At 47.8% G+C, this 17,433-nt stretch overlaps 1 protein-coding gene and 1 non-coding gene across 5 annotated transcripts in view; one reads left to right on the forward strand and one right to left on the reverse strand.

Annotated features, from left to right (window-relative positions):
* The first annotated feature begins 5,090 nt into the window (after window positions 1-5,090).
* Window positions 5,091-17,433, forward strand: part of NELFA (negative elongation factor complex member A) — a 36,171-nt gene continuing 23,828 nt past the window's right edge. For 2 of the 4 annotated variants that reach the window (XM_054253647.2, XM_035294309.3), the window contains exon 1: window positions 5,091-5,315. Coding sequence is in view for 2 of the 4 variants with exons in the window: in XM_035294309.3 (XP_035150200.2) it covers window positions 5,106-5,315 (210 nt within the window). In the remaining 2 variants the exon portion in view is untranslated. Of the gene's footprint in view, window positions 5,316-5,961; window positions 6,333-17,433 lie in introns of all 4 variants that reach the window. The other 2 variants (XM_078367729.1, XM_035294310.3) reach the window with 2 other exon arrangements.
* Window positions 13,607-13,713, reverse strand: LOC118152489 (U6 spliceosomal RNA). Its single transcript, XR_004741250.3, has one exon. It is a non-coding gene; the product is annotated as a U6 spliceosomal RNA (small nuclear RNA).

Genomic DNA, 17,433 nt, shown 5'->3' on the forward strand with positions numbered 1-17,433 from the left:
GTACCCAACATTGCCTCGGTGACAGAGCGAGACTCCGTCCCCCCCACCCCCCCCAAAAAAAAAACAGAAACACACAAAAATTAACTAGGCATGGTGGCATATGCCTGCAGTCCCAGCTACTTGAGAGGCTGAGGCATGAGAATTGCTTGAACCGGGCGGCAGAGGCTGCAGTGAGCCAAGATTGGGCCACTGCACTCCAGCCTAAACGATAGAGTGAGATCTTGTCTCAAAACATAAACTGTATGGAGAAAAACAGTAGTCACCAAAGATCATAACGAAAAACAAATGAAAGCCTGTCTATATATCATGTACTATATAAAGATGACAGTTCTCTCTAAATTAATCTACAAACCCAATGGAAATCCAATCAAAATACCCCTAGGAATTTTTTTAAAAATTCAGTAAAGTTGTAAAATTTATTGCTTTAACGTAAAAATAAGGACTTTTTTTCTTTTTGGTCACCTAGGCTGGAGTGCAATGGAGCGATCTCAACTCACTCCAACCTTTGCCTCCCCAGTTCAAGTGATTCCCCTGCCTCAGTTTCCCAAGTAGCTGGGATTCCAAGCACCCACCACCATGCCCAGCTAATTGTTGTATTTTTCAGTAGAGATAGTGTTTCACCATGTTGGTCAGGCTGATCTCGATTCTGAAATGCCCGTTTCCCAGGGTGGAGTGCAATGGCACGATCTCTGCTTGCTGCAACCTCCACCTCCGGGGTTCAAGCGATTCTCCTGTCTCAGCCTCCTGGGTAGCTGGGATTAAACGTGACTGCCACCATGCCCAGCTTATTTTTTGTATTTCTAGTAAAGATGGGTTTTCACCATGTTGGCCAGGCTGGTCTCAAACTCCTGACCTCAAGTGATCTGCCCACCTCAGCCTCACAAAGTGTTGGGATTATCGGCGTGAGCCACCATGCCTTTTTTTTTTCACCATGTTGGCCAGGATGGTGATCTCTTGACCTCGTGATCTACCCACCTCAGCCTCCCAAAGTGCTGGGATTACAGGCGTGAGCCACCATGACTGTTTTTTTTCACCATGTTGGCCAGGATGGTGATCTCTTGACCTCGTGATCTGCCCACCTCAGCCTCCCAAAGTGCTGGGATTACAGGCGTGAGCCACCACGCCCAGCCTAAATAAGGACTGTTTATGTTGCAGAGTCAGGCAAATGAATTAGAAAAAACGATAAAACTGGCCGGGCGCGGTGGCTCACGCCTGTAATCCCAGCACTTTGGGAGGCCAAGGCGGGTGGATCACGAGGTCAAGAGATCGAGACCATCCTGGTCAACAAGGTGAAACCCTGTCTCTACTAAAAATACAAAAAATTAGCTGGGCATGGTGGCACGTGACTGTAATCCTAGCTACTCGGGAGGCTGAGGCAGGAGAATCACTTGAACCCGGGAGGTTGCAGTGAGCTGAGATTGTACCACTGCACTCCAGTCTGAATGACAGAGCAAGACCCTGTCTCAAAAAAAAAAATTATGGAAATACAAAGGACCTAAAATAGCCCAAATAACTTAATAATTTTTTTTTTTTTTTTTTAGACAGAGTCTTGCTCTGTCACCCGGCTGGAGTGCAGTGGCACAATCTCGGCTCACTGTAACCTCAGTCTCCCAGATTCAAGCCACTCTCCTGCCTCAGCCTCCTGAGTAGCTGGGACTACAGGTGCGTGCCACCACACCCAGCTAATTTTTTGTATTTTAGTAGAGACAGGGTTTCACCATGGCCAGGATGATCTCGATCTCCTGATCTCATGATCCACCTGCCTCGGCCTCCCAAAGCTCTGGGATTACAGGTGTGAGCCACCGCGCCTGGCCCAAATAACTTTCCAAAAAAACAAAGTCAGAGAATTAACACTACATGATTTCAAGACCTATTTTAGAAAGCTACAGTAACCAAGACAGTCTGGTATTAGCATAAAGATAGATGGGTAAGTCAGGATAGAAAAGTCTAGAAAGGACAATAATTTCCACAAATAATGTAGGAACAATTGGATAACATATTTTAAAATGAAAAAACCTGCCAGGCACGGTGGCTCACACCTGTAATCCCAGCACTTTGGGAGGCCGAGGCGGGTGGATCACGAGGTCAAGAGATCGAGACCATCCTGGTCAACATGGTGAAACCCCATCTCTACTAAAAATACAAAAAATTAGCTGGGCATGGTGGCGCGTGCCTGTAATCCCAGCTACTCAGGAGGCTGAGGCAGGAGAATTGCCTGAACGCAGGAGGCAGAGATTGCAGTGAGCCGAGATCGCACCATTGCACTCCAGCCTGGGTAACAACAGAGAAACTCCGTCTCAAAAAAAAGAAAGGAAAAAAAACCTTTGGCTTTCTAATTTTGGAATCTGATAGCTGTAATGAGGCATCTTATTACTTTAGTTTGGATTTTTCAGGTTACTAATGAATTTAAGCATCTCTGCACATACTTCTCTTAATATTTGGGGTTTCTCCTAAAAACCGCCTATTCCTCCTTCTAAAAATTGCCCAGGCTGGAGTGAAGTGGTGTGATTTTGGCCTCCTGGGTTCAAGCAATTCTCTTGCATCAGCCTCCTGAGTAGCTGGGACTACAGGCATGTGCCACAACGCCCAGCTACTTTTGTATTTTTAATAGAGACGGGGTTTTACTATGTCGGCCAGGCCGGGAGTTGCCTATTCTAATCTTTTGCACATTAGTCTATCATGTCTTTTTCTTATCAATTGACAAGCATTCCTTTCTTCTTTCTGAATATGAATCCATTGTTTTCTGATGTTGTAAGTAAGTCCTCCTAGTGGTTTGTCATCTTGGTTAAGCCCGATGTTAAGTTGGAGTTTTCCTGTATAAAACTGAAGACTCAAGATGCATCAAGTACTGTATACAGAAAAGTGCCGCATAATCCGACAGAAAGCTACGGACAGGTCGGGTCAGAAACGTTTGGGTTGTTTCAAGTTTTGGGCTATTATGAATAAAGCTGCTATAAGTTTAGACACAGGTTTCTGGGGTGAACGAACATTTTCATTTCAGCCAACTAATGTTTAGGGTTCAATCATGAGTTCATAACTTGAAGTACCTTCCACTCTTCTCATATTAAATTCGATACATCATCCACTGTTCAACTTTTTTTTCTGAGATGGAGTTTCACTCATTACCCAGGCTGGAGTGCAATGGCGCAATCTCGGCTCACCGCAACCGCCGCCTCCTGGGTTCAGGCAATTCTCCTGCCTCAGCCTCCTGAGTAGCTGGGATTACAGGCATGCGCCACCACGCCCAGCTAATTTTTGTATTTTTAGTAGCGATGGGGTTTCACCATGTTGACCAGGATGGTCTTGATCTCTTGACCTAGTGATCCACCTGCCTCGGCCTCCCAAAGTGCTGGGATTACAGGCTTGAGCCACTGCGCCTGGCCAAATTACAATTATTAAACTTCTGGCCGGGTGCGGTGGCTCAAGCCTGTAATCCCAGCACTTTGGGAGGCCGAGGCGGGCGGATCACGAGGTCAAGAGATCGAGACCATCTTGGCCAACACGGTGAAACCCCGTCTCTACTAAAATTGCAAAAAAATTAGCCAGGCGTGATGGCATGTGCCTATAATCCCAGCTACTCAGGAGGCTGAGGCAGTAGAATTGCTTGAACCCGGGAGGCAGAGGTTGCCGTGAGCTAAGATTGAGCCACTGCACTCCAGCCTGGCAACAGAGTGAGACTCTCTCAAAACAAACAAACAAAAAAACAAAGTTCTTTCAGCAGCAGCCCCACTTATGTCACAACTTCACCCATTAGTCTATGACTTGTCTTTGCTGAATCAGATACTTTTAAATAATGTAGGAAATATGCTCTTAAATTTTATGTGCTATTCGCCATGTAATGGTTGTGGACATGACAGTTTTTGGGGGAGGGTTCTTTTTTTCTTCTTCTTCTACTTATTCATCTAAGACATGACACAGTTTTAAGAGTAATCTCCATCATCCACATTGTCTCTATCACTTTCTTCAGTTTAACCAGGCAACAAAACCGCCGCTCCAGCCCTGATCTGTAGCATTCGCTGGTTTGCGGAGTTCAAACTGGCCGAGCCGCCAGGGCCAGGGCACTGCTAGCATCCGGCTCCGCCCTTCTCACCCGGCGTTCCCACCGGCCAGTGGCAAGAGCTGTGAAGAATAACGAAAAGACCTTTTTAAAAAAGAGATTGTAACACAGAGACCAGGCCAGGCAGCCCGGGTCTGTAACACCCCAGCACTCTGGGAATCAGAGGCTTGACGTCAGGAGTTCGAGACCAGCCTGGCCAACATAGGAAGAGCTCCTCAAAAAGGCAAAAGAGTAAAATGAACATAAGGAAATGAAGTTTAACTTTTACTAACGTTGGTATCTAATGACAAGCTCGTCACACTGTAAAGTTCACTACTAGCTCCCGCCCGGCGGCTCCAGCCCGAGTGGGAGCAGGGGTCTCCCCGCACTGCGGGGTCTCGGGTGCCCTGCGACTGCTCCTCGAGCGCCCTCCGACCCGACTGCTCAGCGCAGCCCCGTCCGCAGCGCCCAACGGGCAGAGCGGGCTCAGCGCGGGGACCGGGATCCCGCAGGCTTGTTCCGCAGGGCCGCGGCTCCTCTCCGCGCAGGTGCGGGGACCGGGCGGGGGGGGCGGGGCAGGCGCGGCGTCCACCCGGTCCGCGCCGAGAGCCAAGTGAGGAGAAAGCGAAGGGCGGACGGCGGGGCAGGTTCCACCGGGAGCCTCCGCCCCACCGGGCGAGCCGCGACTCCTCAGCGCTTGGCACCTGGCACTGAGAACGCCAGGACGCAGACCGGACCTCCAAGCGCGACCCATTCGTGACGTCATCTTTTGGGGTCTCTCCGAGAGCCGGCAGCGGGCGCCGCCATGATGCAATACGGAAGCCTAGAGTCCTTGCTCGGCGGCGCCCCGTCAATCCGGCTCTCGGAGCTGCCACAGAGCTTCCCGGAGACGCGGCCGCCGCCCAGAAGCGCTCTCGTTGGAAGCTCCGCTCGTGGGGCCGCGCTGCCTGCGCCACTTCCGCGGCCCGGAGGCCGCATCTCACTGGGCGCCGCCATGTTGGGGTCCTAGCCGGGGGCGCCTAGGTGTCTTCATAAGATGCCGGCGCTACAGCGCGCGCTTCCTTCCAAGATGGCGTCCATGCGGGAGAGTGACACGGGCCTGTGGCTGCACAACAAGCTGGGGGCCACGGACGAGCTGTGGGCGCCGCCCAGCATCGCGTCCCTGCTCACGGCCGCGGTCATCGACAACATCCGTCTCTGCTTTCACGGTCTCTCGTCGGCGGTGAAGCTCAAGTTGCTGCTCGGGACGCTGCACCTCCCGCGCCGCACGGTGGATGAGGTGAGGCAGGCGGGGCGCCCCACGGCCGCGCCTCCCTGGGACCCAGAGCCCCAACCTTCCCACCTCCGACCCTCACACCCCACTCCTGGCCTCGCTCCCGAACCTCCTCGGTCCCTCCTCCCACCTGCTCACCTCTCTGCAGACTGTCAGTCCCCCCAGGGTCCTCAGCTCCCCCCGCCCCCCCAGTCCTCACCTCCCACTGGGTCCTCATCCCCCGCCCCGATCTTCATCCCCCACCTGAGTTCTCATCCCCATCCTGGGTCCCCAGGCGCCCCCGTCGCACCTCAGCCCCGATCCGGGAACCCTCCCTACGGTGCTCACCTCCCCACCTCTCGTCCTCACCCTCACCTAAGTTTTCACCTCCCCTGGATCCTCAACCCCCTCTCCGCCGGGCCCGGGGTCCTCACTGGCCACCCTGGGCCCCCGGGTACTCGCCCCGGCTCCCCCGCCCCGGTCCTCAGCCGCCCACTCCCCCACGGACGGACTCTCGGGGGGGGGGGGCGCGCCGGCCCCAGCGGGATCTCCCATCGAGGTTTCCCGTCGGGGACGTGGCCCTGGTGGCCTGGGCGGGGGCGGGGATCCCGAGAGAAACCCAGGCGAGGAAGGGGCCGCCCGCTAGCCGGGTGTTCTTGTTCTCACCCCGCAGAGACCCCAGCCGTCCGGAGCGCCCTGTGTTCTTTGGACTCTTTTCTGTAAGCCGGTTTTGCGCCATTCCAGCGAGTGGGTGTGCGAAGCGCGTGGTCTCTCTTCCTAAACGTTCTACTGTGAGCTTTCCGTGCGAAGGAAACCGAGTGGCTTTGCAGACCGTCGAAGCCCCGTGGTTGCTTACAGGTCCCCGGCCACTGGTCTGTTGCCATCTCTCGTAGGTTGTCGTTGTTTTCGACTGAGATGTAACATGTATGAAAAGTACATGTTCGTTCACTTTTAACGAATAGTGATAGCATCGCGAGTCACCCCTGCGACCCTCGCACAGGTGGAGCGACAGAACCGTGCCTGTTCCTTGGAAGCCGCCCCTTGGTAATCACGGGCTTCTCCCTTTCCCTTCCCACACTTTGGAAAGGGAGTCGTTTCTGTGCCATCCCCCTGGTGTTAGCAGTGACGCGCCCCTAAGTGACACAGCCTGGTTGCCCGATTTGGATCGTGTGATGGGCTCACAGAGTGTGTGTTCTGTGCGTGGCATGCATGTGTCCTCTTGGTGGACCCCGGGACACTTTCATCCACACTGCAGCTGACGGGTGTAATTTTCACTGCTGTGTGGTATTCCTCTCTCTGAGTACGAAGCCATCCATTCTATCGCAGTGACACATTCAGCTTACGGCCAGTTTTTTGCTGTAGTAAATAATGCGGTTACTACATGATTGTGATGTATGTGTTCGGGTGTTTGTAAGCTTGGATTTCTCCAGGGTATAATATCTAGGAGTGGACATTGTGGGGATCAGGGGATTATGCCAGATTATTTTTCAGAGTGTTTTGTTTCTGTTTTTTGTTTTGTGTTGTTGAGACAGGGTCTCTCGGTGTCAGCCAGGCTGTGGTGCAGTGGTGCAATCATGGCTTACCTCAGCCTCTTGTGCTCCGGTGATGCTCCCTCCTCAGCCTCCTGAGTAGCTGGGATTACAGGCATACGCCTCCATACCCAACTACGTTTTGTATTTTTAGTAGAGACAGGGTTTCACCATGCTGCCTAGGCTGGTCTTGAACTCCTGACCTCAAGCAGTCTGCTTGCCTCGGCCTCTAAAGGGCTGGGATTACAGGTGTGAGCCATGGCACTCGGCCTGCTGTTTGGTTTTCTGTTTTGAGAATTGTATATTCAAATCTGCTTTTAAATTCTCTTCCCATTGTTTTGTTAAGGGCTTTCTTTTTTATTATTTCTTACCATTGTTTGTTATAGATAACAGTCTTTTTTCAGTTAGGACTCTCTCCCAGTTGTCCTTTGACTTAGCTTCCTGGAATTTTTTCTTTCTTTCTTTCATTTTTTTATTTTGAGATAGCATCTTGCTCTGTCACCAGGGCGGGAGTCTAGTGGTATAATCATAGCTCACTTTAACCTTGAACTCCTGCCTAAGCAGTCCTCCCTCCTCAACCTCTGGAGTAGCTGGGACTACAGACACGCCGCCACTATACCTGGCTAATACGTGTGTGTGTCTGTGTGTGTGTGTGTGTGTGTGTGTGTGTGTGTATGAGGGTCTTACCATATTGCCCAGGCTGTGTGTGTGTGTGTGTGTGTGTGTGTATATGAGGGTCTTACCATATTGCCCAGGCTGCTCTTGCCTCAAGTGATCCTCCTGCCTTGGCCTCCCATAGCGTTGGGATTACAAGTGTGATCCATGTGCCCAGCCTTCTTCCTGGAACTGTGGATGAAGAGCAGCTCCTGGTTTTAACAGAGGTGGGGTATTCATCAGTTCCCCATCATTGGTGCCAACTGTGTCTCACTGGAGGACATGCTGGGAACACTCCCGGTTATCTTGGCGAAGCTGTACATTGTGCCGTTCACACTTGAGTCTTCAGTCTTTGTGGAATTGACGACTGTGTGGAGCTAGGAGTCTAACTTTCCACACGACGTGCAGTTAGTCCCGCTAGTCCGCACCCAGCGTTGATTAGAATGACTGTCCTTTTCCATCCGTCTGCACTGACTTCTGCTGTGTGTCTGTTTCAGGCTGTGCTCTCTCCTTCTGGTCACTGACATATTGACGTGCTGATCACCCAGTCAGTTCCTGTCATTTTTTTTCTGAGTCTTCTTAGCTGACAGAACAGCCTCTCCCATGTGTTTTCTCCAGGAGCATCTCTGGCTGTTCTTGTCCCCTCACGCTTCCGAATGTGTATTCCATGCTTCTTATACACAGAGAGCCTGTGTGCGGGGATTTTCAGGCAGAGCTGAACTTGCAGTTCATTCTGGGGTGATGTCCTCTTTATATCACCTCTTATAATCTGTGGGTGTGGGTATATTTAAATGTTCTTTATGACCTCGATAGAGGCCTCCATCTCATATATTGCCAGCTAGTTCATATTTTTTCATGCTGTTGTAGATGGTGTCTGTGAAAGTGTTAGTTTTGCTTGTTGCTGGTTTATAGAAATGCAGTTGATTTTTGCTTTTTGGGTTTTTTTGAGACAGGGTCTCATTTTGTCACCCAGGCTGGAGTGCAGTGGCACAATCTCGGCTCACTGCAATTTCTGCCTCCCAAGTTGAAGTGATTCTCCTGCCTCAGCCTCCTAAGTATCTGGGATTACAGGTGTACGCCACCACACCCGGCTAATTTTTGCATTTTTAGTAGAGATGGGGTTTCACCATTGTTGGCCAGGCTGGTCTTGAACTCCTGACCTCAGGTGACCAGCCACCTCAGCCTCCCCAAGTGCTGGGATTACAGATGTGAGCCACCACAGCCAGCCTGAGTTTTGGATAATGAATTTGTGACTACCATTTGTGTTAAAATTTTACTCATTGCAGTAATTTTTTTCTGTAGAATTTCTTGATTTTTCTGTGCACTTCATATTATTTTTCATTTTCCAGTTGCCTTTTGTTTTTTTCTCATCTCACTGGACTGGCCAGGACCCTCCAGCTTGTTGTCTGACCTCCCATCACACAGAGAGAACTTGGAATGTTTTGCCAATAAGCGTTACGTTCCCTGTTGTCTTTGGTAAATACCCTTTATCTAGTTAAGGAAATTCTCTTCTCTTCTTAGAGGACTTGTAAAAAAAAATCTTTTAATCATGAATTTTTTAAAAATAGCTTTATTAAGATATAATTTATAGCCGGGTGCAGTGGCTCATGCCTGTAATCTCAGCACTTTGGGAGGCCAAAATGGGCGGATTGCTCGAGCCCAGGAGTTCGAGATTAGCCTGGACAGTATGGTGAAACCCTGTCTCCATAAAAAATATAAAAATTAGCCAGGGGTGGTGGCACACGGCTGTGGGAGGCTGAAACTACTTGGCAGGCTGAGATGAGAGGATAGCTTGAGCCTGGGAGGTTGAGGAGGCAATGAGCTATGATCCCATCACTGCACTCTAGCCTGGGTAACAGAACGACCCCTATCTCAAAAGAAAAAAGATATAATTGATAACAGATAGCTTTCACCATTTAAAATTTACAGTTTGCCGGGCATGGTGGCTCATGCCTTTAATCCAAGCACTTTGAAGGCCAAGGCGGGCGGATCACCTGGGGTCAGGAGTTCAAGACCACCCCAACCAACATGGTGAAACCCCGTCTCAAAAAAATAAAAATAAAAAAAATAAAGTGTACAGTTCAATGGTTTTTAGTACATTCACAGAGTTGATGACCATTCTAGTCAATTTTAAAACATTTTCATTGTCCCCCAAATAAATCCTGTACTCGTTAGCGTTTCCCCAGTCCTCTTCCTCCCCACTCCTAGGTGACTAGTAATTACTTTTTGCTTCTATAGATTTGTCTGTTCAGGATGTGTTATATAGAGTCAGACATCTGGTATATTGTGCCTGACTTCTTTCACTTAGTGTGATGTTTTGTTTTTGTTTTTTTTTTTAGACGGAGTGTCACTCTGTCACCAGCCTAAAGTGTAGTGATGTGATCTCGGCTCACTGCAGCCTCTGCCTCCCAGGTTCAAGTGATTATCCTACCGTAGTGTCCTAAGTAGCTGGGACTACAGGCATGCGCCACCAAGCCCAGCTAATTTTTGTATTTGTACAAATACAAATACCATGTTGGCCAAGCTGGTCTCCACCTCTTGACCTCATGATCTGCCTGCCTTGGCCTCCCAAAGTGCTGGGATTACAAGTATAAGCCACTGCACCAGCCTTTATTTCTTCTTTAAAACACAACAAAACAAAATGGAATACATGTGCAGAATGTGCAGGTTTGTTACCTAGGTATATGTGTGCTGTGGTTTGCTGCACCCATTGACCCATCCTCTAAGTTCCCTCCCCTCACCCCCAACCCCCCCACCAAGCCCTGGTGTGTGTTGTTTCCCTCTCTGTGTCCATGTCTTCTCAATGTTCAACTCCACTTATGAATGAGAACATGTGGTGTTTGGCTTCCTGTTTCTATGTTAGTTTGCTGAGGATGATGGCTTTCAGCTTCATCCATGTCCCTGTAAAGGACAGGATCTCATTCCTTTTTATGGCTGCATAGTATTCCATGGTGTGTATGTATCACATTTTTTCATTATTTATTTATCTCTTTTTTGTTATGTGTCACATTTTCTTTATCCAGTACATCTTTGATGAGCATTTGGGTTGGTCTTATGTCTTTGCTATTGTAAGTAGTGCTGCAGTAAACATACATGTACATGTATCTTTTTTTTTTTTTGAGACGGAGTTTCACTCTTGTTACCCAGGCTGGAGTGCAATGGCGTGATCTCGGCTCACCGCAACCTCCGCCTCCTGGGTTCAGGCAATTCTCCTGCCTCAGCCTCCTGAGTAGCTGGGATTACAGGCACGCGCCACCATGCCCAGCTAATTTTTCGTGTTTTTAGTAGAGATGGGGTTTCACCATGTTGACCAGGATGGTCTCAATCGCTTGACCTCATGATCCACCCGCCTCGGCCTCCCAAAGTGCTGGGATTACAGGCTTGAGCCACCACGCCCGGCCACATGTATCTTTATAGTAAAATGATTTATATTCCTTTGGATACATACCCAGTAATGGGATTGCTGAGTCAAATGATATTTCTGGTTTACCATGAGATGGCATCTCTTCGTGGTTCTGGTTTGCATTTCTCTGATGATGAGTAATGTTGAGCTTTTTTCATATGTGTCTTGGCCACGTAAATGTCTTCTTTTTTTTTGAGACGGAGTTTCGCTCTTGTTACCCAGGCTGGAGTGCAATGGCGCGATCTCGGCTCACCGCAACCTCCGCCTCCTGGGTTCAAGCAATTCTCCTGCCTCAGCCTCCTGAGTAGCTGGGACTACAGGCGTGCACCACCATGCCCAGCTAATTTTTGTATTTTTAGTAGAGACGGGGTTTCACCTCGTTGACCAGGATGGTCTCGATCTCTTGACCTTGTGATCCACCTGCCTCGGCCTCCCAAAGTGCTGGGATTATAGGCGTGAGCCACCGTGCCCGGCCTAAATGTCTTCTTTTGAGAAGTATCTGTTCATATCCTTTGCCCCCTTTTTGATGGGGTTGTTTGTTTCTTGTAAATATGTTTAAGTTCCTTGTAGATTCTGGATATTAGATCTTTGTCAGATGGGCATTTTCTCTCATTCTGCAGGTTGCCTGTTGACTGATAATAGTTTCTTTTGCTGTGCAGAAGCTCTTTAGTGTCAGTTTTGGCTTTTGTTGCAATTGCTTTTGGTGTTTTTGTCATGAAATCTTTGCCCATGACTGTGTCCTGAATGGTATTGCCTAGGTTTTCTTCTGGGGGTTTTTATGGTTTTGGGTTTCACATTTAAGTTTTTAATCTGTCTTGAGTTAATGTACCAGTTTTTCAAAGGGAATGCTTCCAGCTTTTGCCCATTCAATACGGTATTGTCTGTGGGTTTGTCATAAATAGCTCTTATTATTTTGAGATATGTTCCATCAATACTTAGTTTATTGAAAGTTTTTAACATGAAAGGGTATTAAATTTTATCAAAGGCCTTTTCTGCATCTGTCGAGATAATCGTCTGGTTCTGGTCTTTGGTTCTGTTGATGTGAGAGATTATGCTTGTTGATTTGCGGATGTTGAACCAGCCTTGCAGCTCACGGATGAAGCCGACTTGATTATGATGGATGAGCTTTTTGATTTGCTGCTGGTTTTGGTTTGCCAGTGTTTTATTGGAGATTTTCACGTCAATATTCATCAGGGATACTGTCCTGAAGTGTCCTTTTTTTGTTGTGTCTCTTCCAAATTCTGGTATCAGGATGATGCTGGCTTCATAGAATGAGTTAGGGAGGAGTCCCTCCTTTTCAATTGTTTGGAATAGTTTCAAAAGGAATAGTACCAGCTCCTCTTTGTATTTCTGGTAGAATTCAGTGTGAGTCCGTCTGGTACTGGGCTTTTCTTTGGTTGATAGGTTATTACTGCCTCAGTGTCAGAGCTTATTTCTGGTCTATTCAGGGATTCGACTTCTTCCTGATTTAGTTTCGTAGGGTGTGTGCACCCAGGAAATTATCAGTTTCTTCTAGATTTTCCAGTTTATTTGTGTAGAGCTGTTTATAGCATTCTCCGATGGTAGTTTGTGTTTCTTTGGAGCCAGTGGTAATATCCCCTTTGTTATTTTTTTTATTGTGTCTATTAGATTCTTCTCTCTCTATTAGTCTAGTTAGTGGTCAATCTGTTTGGTTAATGTTTTCAAAAAATCGGCTCCTGGATTTGTTAATTCTGTGTGTGTGTGTGTCTCTCCTTCAATTCCTCTCTGATTTGGGTTAGTTCCTATCTTCTACTAGCTTTTGGATCAGTTTGCTCTTGCCTCTCTGGCTCTTTTAATTGTGGTCTCAGGGTGTGTATTTGAGATCTTTCTAGCTTTCTGATGTGGGCATTTAGTGCTATTAACTTCCCTCTGTTTTTTTTTTTTTTTTTTTGAGATGGAGTCTTGCTCTGTAGGCCAGGCTGGAGTACAGTGGCACAATCTCGGCTCACTGCAACCTCCGCCTCCTGGTCCCGGTTCAAGCAATCCTCCTACCTCAGCCTCCCGGGTAGCTGGGATTATAGGCACGAGCCACCATGCCCAGATAATTTTTGTATTTTTTAGTAGAGACAGGGTTTCACTGTGTTGGTCAGTCTGGTCTTGAACTCCTGACCTCGTGATCTGCCCGTCTTGGCCTCCCAAAGTGCTAGGATTACAGGTGTGAGGTACCACACCCAGCCTAATTTCCCCCTTAACATTGCTTTAGCTGCATCCCAGAGATGCTGGTACATTGTTTCTTTGTTCTCATTGGCTTCATAGAACTTTTCGATTTCTGCTTTAATTTCATTATCTGGGAGTCATTCAGGAGCAGGTTGTTCAATTTCCATGAAATTGTGTGGTTTTGAGTTAGTTTCTTTTTAAAAAAATTTTTTTTTAATTTTTAAGAATATAAAAAACATGGAACCAAGGCTGGGTGCGGTGGCTCACACCTGTAATCCCAGCACTTTGGGAGGCCAAGGTGGGTGGATCACAAGGTCAGGAGATCGAGACCATCCCGGTCAACATGGTGAAACCCCGTCTCTACTAAAAATACAAAAAATTAGCTGGGCATGGTGGCGTGTGCCTGTAATCCCAGCTACTCAGGAGGCTGAGGCAGGAGAATCGCCTGAACCCAGGAGGCGGAGGTTGCGGTGAGCCGAGATCGCGCCATTGCACTCCAGCCTGGGTAACAAGAGCGAAACTCCGACTCAAAAATAAATAAACAAAATAAAATAAAAAACACGGAACACTTCACGAATTTGCGTGTCATCCTTGTGCAGGGGCCATGCTAATCTTCTCTGTATCGCTCCAGCTTTTGTGTATGTGCTGCCGAAGCGGGCACTGGAGTTGTTAGCTTCTTAATCTTCAGTTCTAATGTGCACTGTGGTCTGAGAGACTGTTTTCAGTTCTTTTGCATTTGCTCAGGAGTGTTTTACTTCCAATTATGTGGTTGATCTTAGAATAAGTGCCGTGTGGCACTGAGAAGAATGTACCTTCTGTTGATTGGGGCAGAGAGTTCTGTAGACGTCTGCTAGGTCCACTCGATCCAGAGCTGAGTTCAAGTCCTGAATATCTTCGTTAGTTTTCTGTCTCGCTGATCTGTCTGATACTGCTAGTGGGGTGTGACTGTGTGGGAGTCAGTCTCTTTGCAGGTCAGTCTCTAAGCACTTGCTTTGTGACTCTGGGTGCTCCTGTATGGGGTGTGTGTGTTCAGAATAGTCAGCGCGTCTTGTTGCACTGTTCCCTTTACTGGTATGTAATGCTTTTCTTTGTCTTTTTCCATCTTTGTTGGTTTAACGTGTTTTGTCAGAGACTAGGATTGCAACTCCTGCTTTTCTTTGCTTTGCATTTGCTTGGTAAGGTTTCCTCCATCCCTTTATTTTGAGCCCGGGTGTGTCTCTGCACATGAGATGGGTCTCCTGAATGTAGCACACCGATGGGTCTTGACCCCTTATCCAGTTTGCCAGTCTGTGTCTTTTAATTCAGCGCATTTACATTTAAGGTTAGTATCGCTATGCGTGCGTTCGGTCCTGCCATCATCATGCTCTCTCGTTACTTTGCACACTTGTTGATGCAGTTTCTTCTTCGTATCATTGGTCTTTATATTTTGGTGTGTTTTTGCAGTGGCTGGTACCAGTTTTTCCTTTCCATATTTAGTGCTTCTTGTAGGAGCTCTTGCAGGGCAGGCTTGCTGGTAACAAAATCCCTCAGCATTTGCTTGTCTGAAAAGGATTTTATTTCTCCTTCACTTAAGAAAGCTTAATTTGGCTGGATATAAAATTCTGGGTTGAAAATTCTTTTATTTATCCTTTTTTTTTTTTTGAGACAAAGTCTCACTTTGTTGCCCAAACTGGAGTGCAATGGTGCAATCTCTGCTTACTGCAACCTCCACCTCCTGGGTTCAAGTGATTCTCCTGCCTCAGCCTCCCAGTAGCTGGGACTACAGGCATGTGCCACCATGCTCAGCTGATTTTTTAAAAATTTATTAGTAGAGATGGGGTTTCACTATGTTGGTCAGTCTGGTCTTGAACTCTTGACCTTGTGATCCCACCTCAGCCTCCCAAAGTGCTGCCATTGCGCCCGGCCTGAAAATTCTTTTCTTTAAGAATGTTGAACATTGGCCCCCACTCCCTTCTGGCTTGTAGAGTTTCTGCTGAGAGGTCTGCCATTAGTCTGATGGACTTCCCTTTGTAGGTGACCTGGCCTTTCTGGCTGCCCTCAACAGTTTCTCCTTTATTTGAACCTCGGAGAATTTGAGGATTGGGGTTGATCTTCTCATGGAGTATCTTTTTTTTTTTTTAAATGGGGTTTCAGCTGGTCTGAAGGTAGTGAGTTATCTCAATTGACTGTTCACAGTCAGTTACAGATCAAACTCCTTGTTCTACTCTTTCCCCCCTTCTCACTACTGCACTTGACTAGTCTTTAAAAAAAAAAAAAAAAGATAGGGCTTCACCATCATGGCCAGGCTGGTCTTAAACTCCTGACCTCTGGTGATCCACCCACCTCGGCCTCCCAAAGTGCTAGGATTACAGGCGTGAGCCACCGCGCCCAGCCTCTCATGGAGTATCCTAATGGTGTTCTCTGTATTTCCTGAATTTGCATGTTGGCCTGTCTTGCTAGGTTGGGGAAGCTCTCCTGGACAGTATCCCGAAGTGTGTTTTCCAGCTTCTTTCCATTCTCCCTGTCTCCTTGTGATACTCCAGTCCGTAGTAGGTTTGCTCTTTTCATGAAGTCCCATATTGTTTGGAGGCTTTGTTCATTGCTCTTGGTTCTTTTTTCCTCCTCTTGTCTGCATGTTGTTTCAGTGAGGCTGTCTTCACACTGTGCTGTCCTTTCTTCCGCTTGGTGGGTTCGGCTGTTGATACTTGTGTGTGCTTCAGGAAGTTCTCGTGTTGTGTTTTTCAGCTCCATCAGGTCGTTTATGTTCCTCTCTAAACTGGCTATTCTAGTTAGCAATTCCTCTAACCTATTATCAAGGTTCTTAGCTTCTTTGCATTGGGTTAGAACATGCTTTTTTAGCTCATCATAGTTTTTTATTACCCATCTTCTGAAACCTACTTCCGCCAACTCGTCCATCCGATCCTCCATCCAACTCCACATCTTCGATGGAGACATGGTGATCATTTGAAGGACAAGAGGCACTTTTGCCTTTGGGGTTTTTAGCATTTTTTCATTGATTTTTTTTTTTCTCATCTTCATGAGTTTGTCTAGTTTCGGTCTTTGAGGCTCCTCGCCCTTGGAAGGGTTTTTGGGGGAGGCCTTTTGTTGTTGTGGCTTTCTGCTTTTTGTCTTTGTTCGAGCAGTCAGGTCCCTCTTCCGTAGGTAGGGCTGTTGCAGTTTGCTGGGGGTTCACCTCAGGCCTTGTTCATCTGATTCACCCTGTGCCTGGAGATGTCACTCACAGAGGCTGGAGAACAGCAAAGATGGGTGCCTGCTCCTCCTTCTGGGACCTCTGACCTGGAGGGGCACCAACCTGAGCCAGCAGGATCGCTCCTGTATAGGGTGTTGGACAACCCTTGTTGGAGGGTCTCAGCCAGTTGGGTGGCATGGGGAGCAGGGTCTGTTTAAGGAAACACTTTGTCCCTTGGTGGAGAGGGTGTTCCCTCTGGGGAACCCACTCCTGTCTGGGCCACCCAGGTTACTCTGTATTTAATATTTTGAGAAATCACCAAACTGTTTTCCATGGTGGCTGCACCGTCTTACATTCTCCTTAGTGATTTTCAGTGTTCAGTCTCTCACATCCTTGCCAACATTTGTTACTTTTTGATGCAGCCATCCTAGGGGTGTGAATACAAAGGACTTTTACATTTTATCAAATGCTTAAATATTTATTGACATGTAATTCACCACATTAACAGAATAGCTTTAATTGTAAATCAACAACCTTGCATTCCTGAGGTAAACCTCAGTTGGTCATTGTATGCTGTTGGATTATATCATTCTGATGTTTTGTACAGGAATTTTGTATTATATCTTTGTTCTTGGGTGAGATTGAGAGATTGACCTGTAGTTTTTTTTGAAGATGGGGTTTCACCATGATGGCCAGGCTGGTCTTGAACTCCTGACCTCAGGTGATCTACCCACCTCGGCCTCCCAAAGTGCTAGGATTACAGGCATGAGCAACTGCGCCCGGCCGAGATTGACCTGTAGTTTTACTTATCCAGACTGTCTGTTGGATTTCAGTATTGGGGTTATGCTACCCTTTTTTTTTGATGGAGCCTTGCACTGTCACCCAGGCTGTAGTGCAGTGGCGCAGTCTCGGCCCACTGCAACCTCTGCCTCCTGGGTTCAAGCAATTCTCCTGCCTCAGCCTCCCGAGTAGCTGGGACTACAGGCACACACCACCACACCCAGCTAATTTTCTTTTGTATTTTTAGTAGAGATGGGGTTTCACCATGTTGGCCAGGATGGTCTTGATCTCCTGACGTCGTGACCTACCCACCTCAGCCTCCCAAAGTGCTGGGATTACAGGCGTGAGCCACCGCACCAGACCTATGCTACCCTTATAAAAGGATTTGTATGTATCTTTTCTTTTTCTTTGGAAAGTTTGTTTACTAATGGA

This window comes from Callithrix jacchus, chromosome 3 (genome assembly GCF_049354715.1).
Source record: "Callithrix jacchus isolate 240 chromosome 3, calJac240_pri, whole genome shotgun sequence".
Lineage (NCBI taxonomy): Eukaryota > Metazoa > Chordata > Mammalia > Primates > Cebidae > Callithrix > Callithrix jacchus.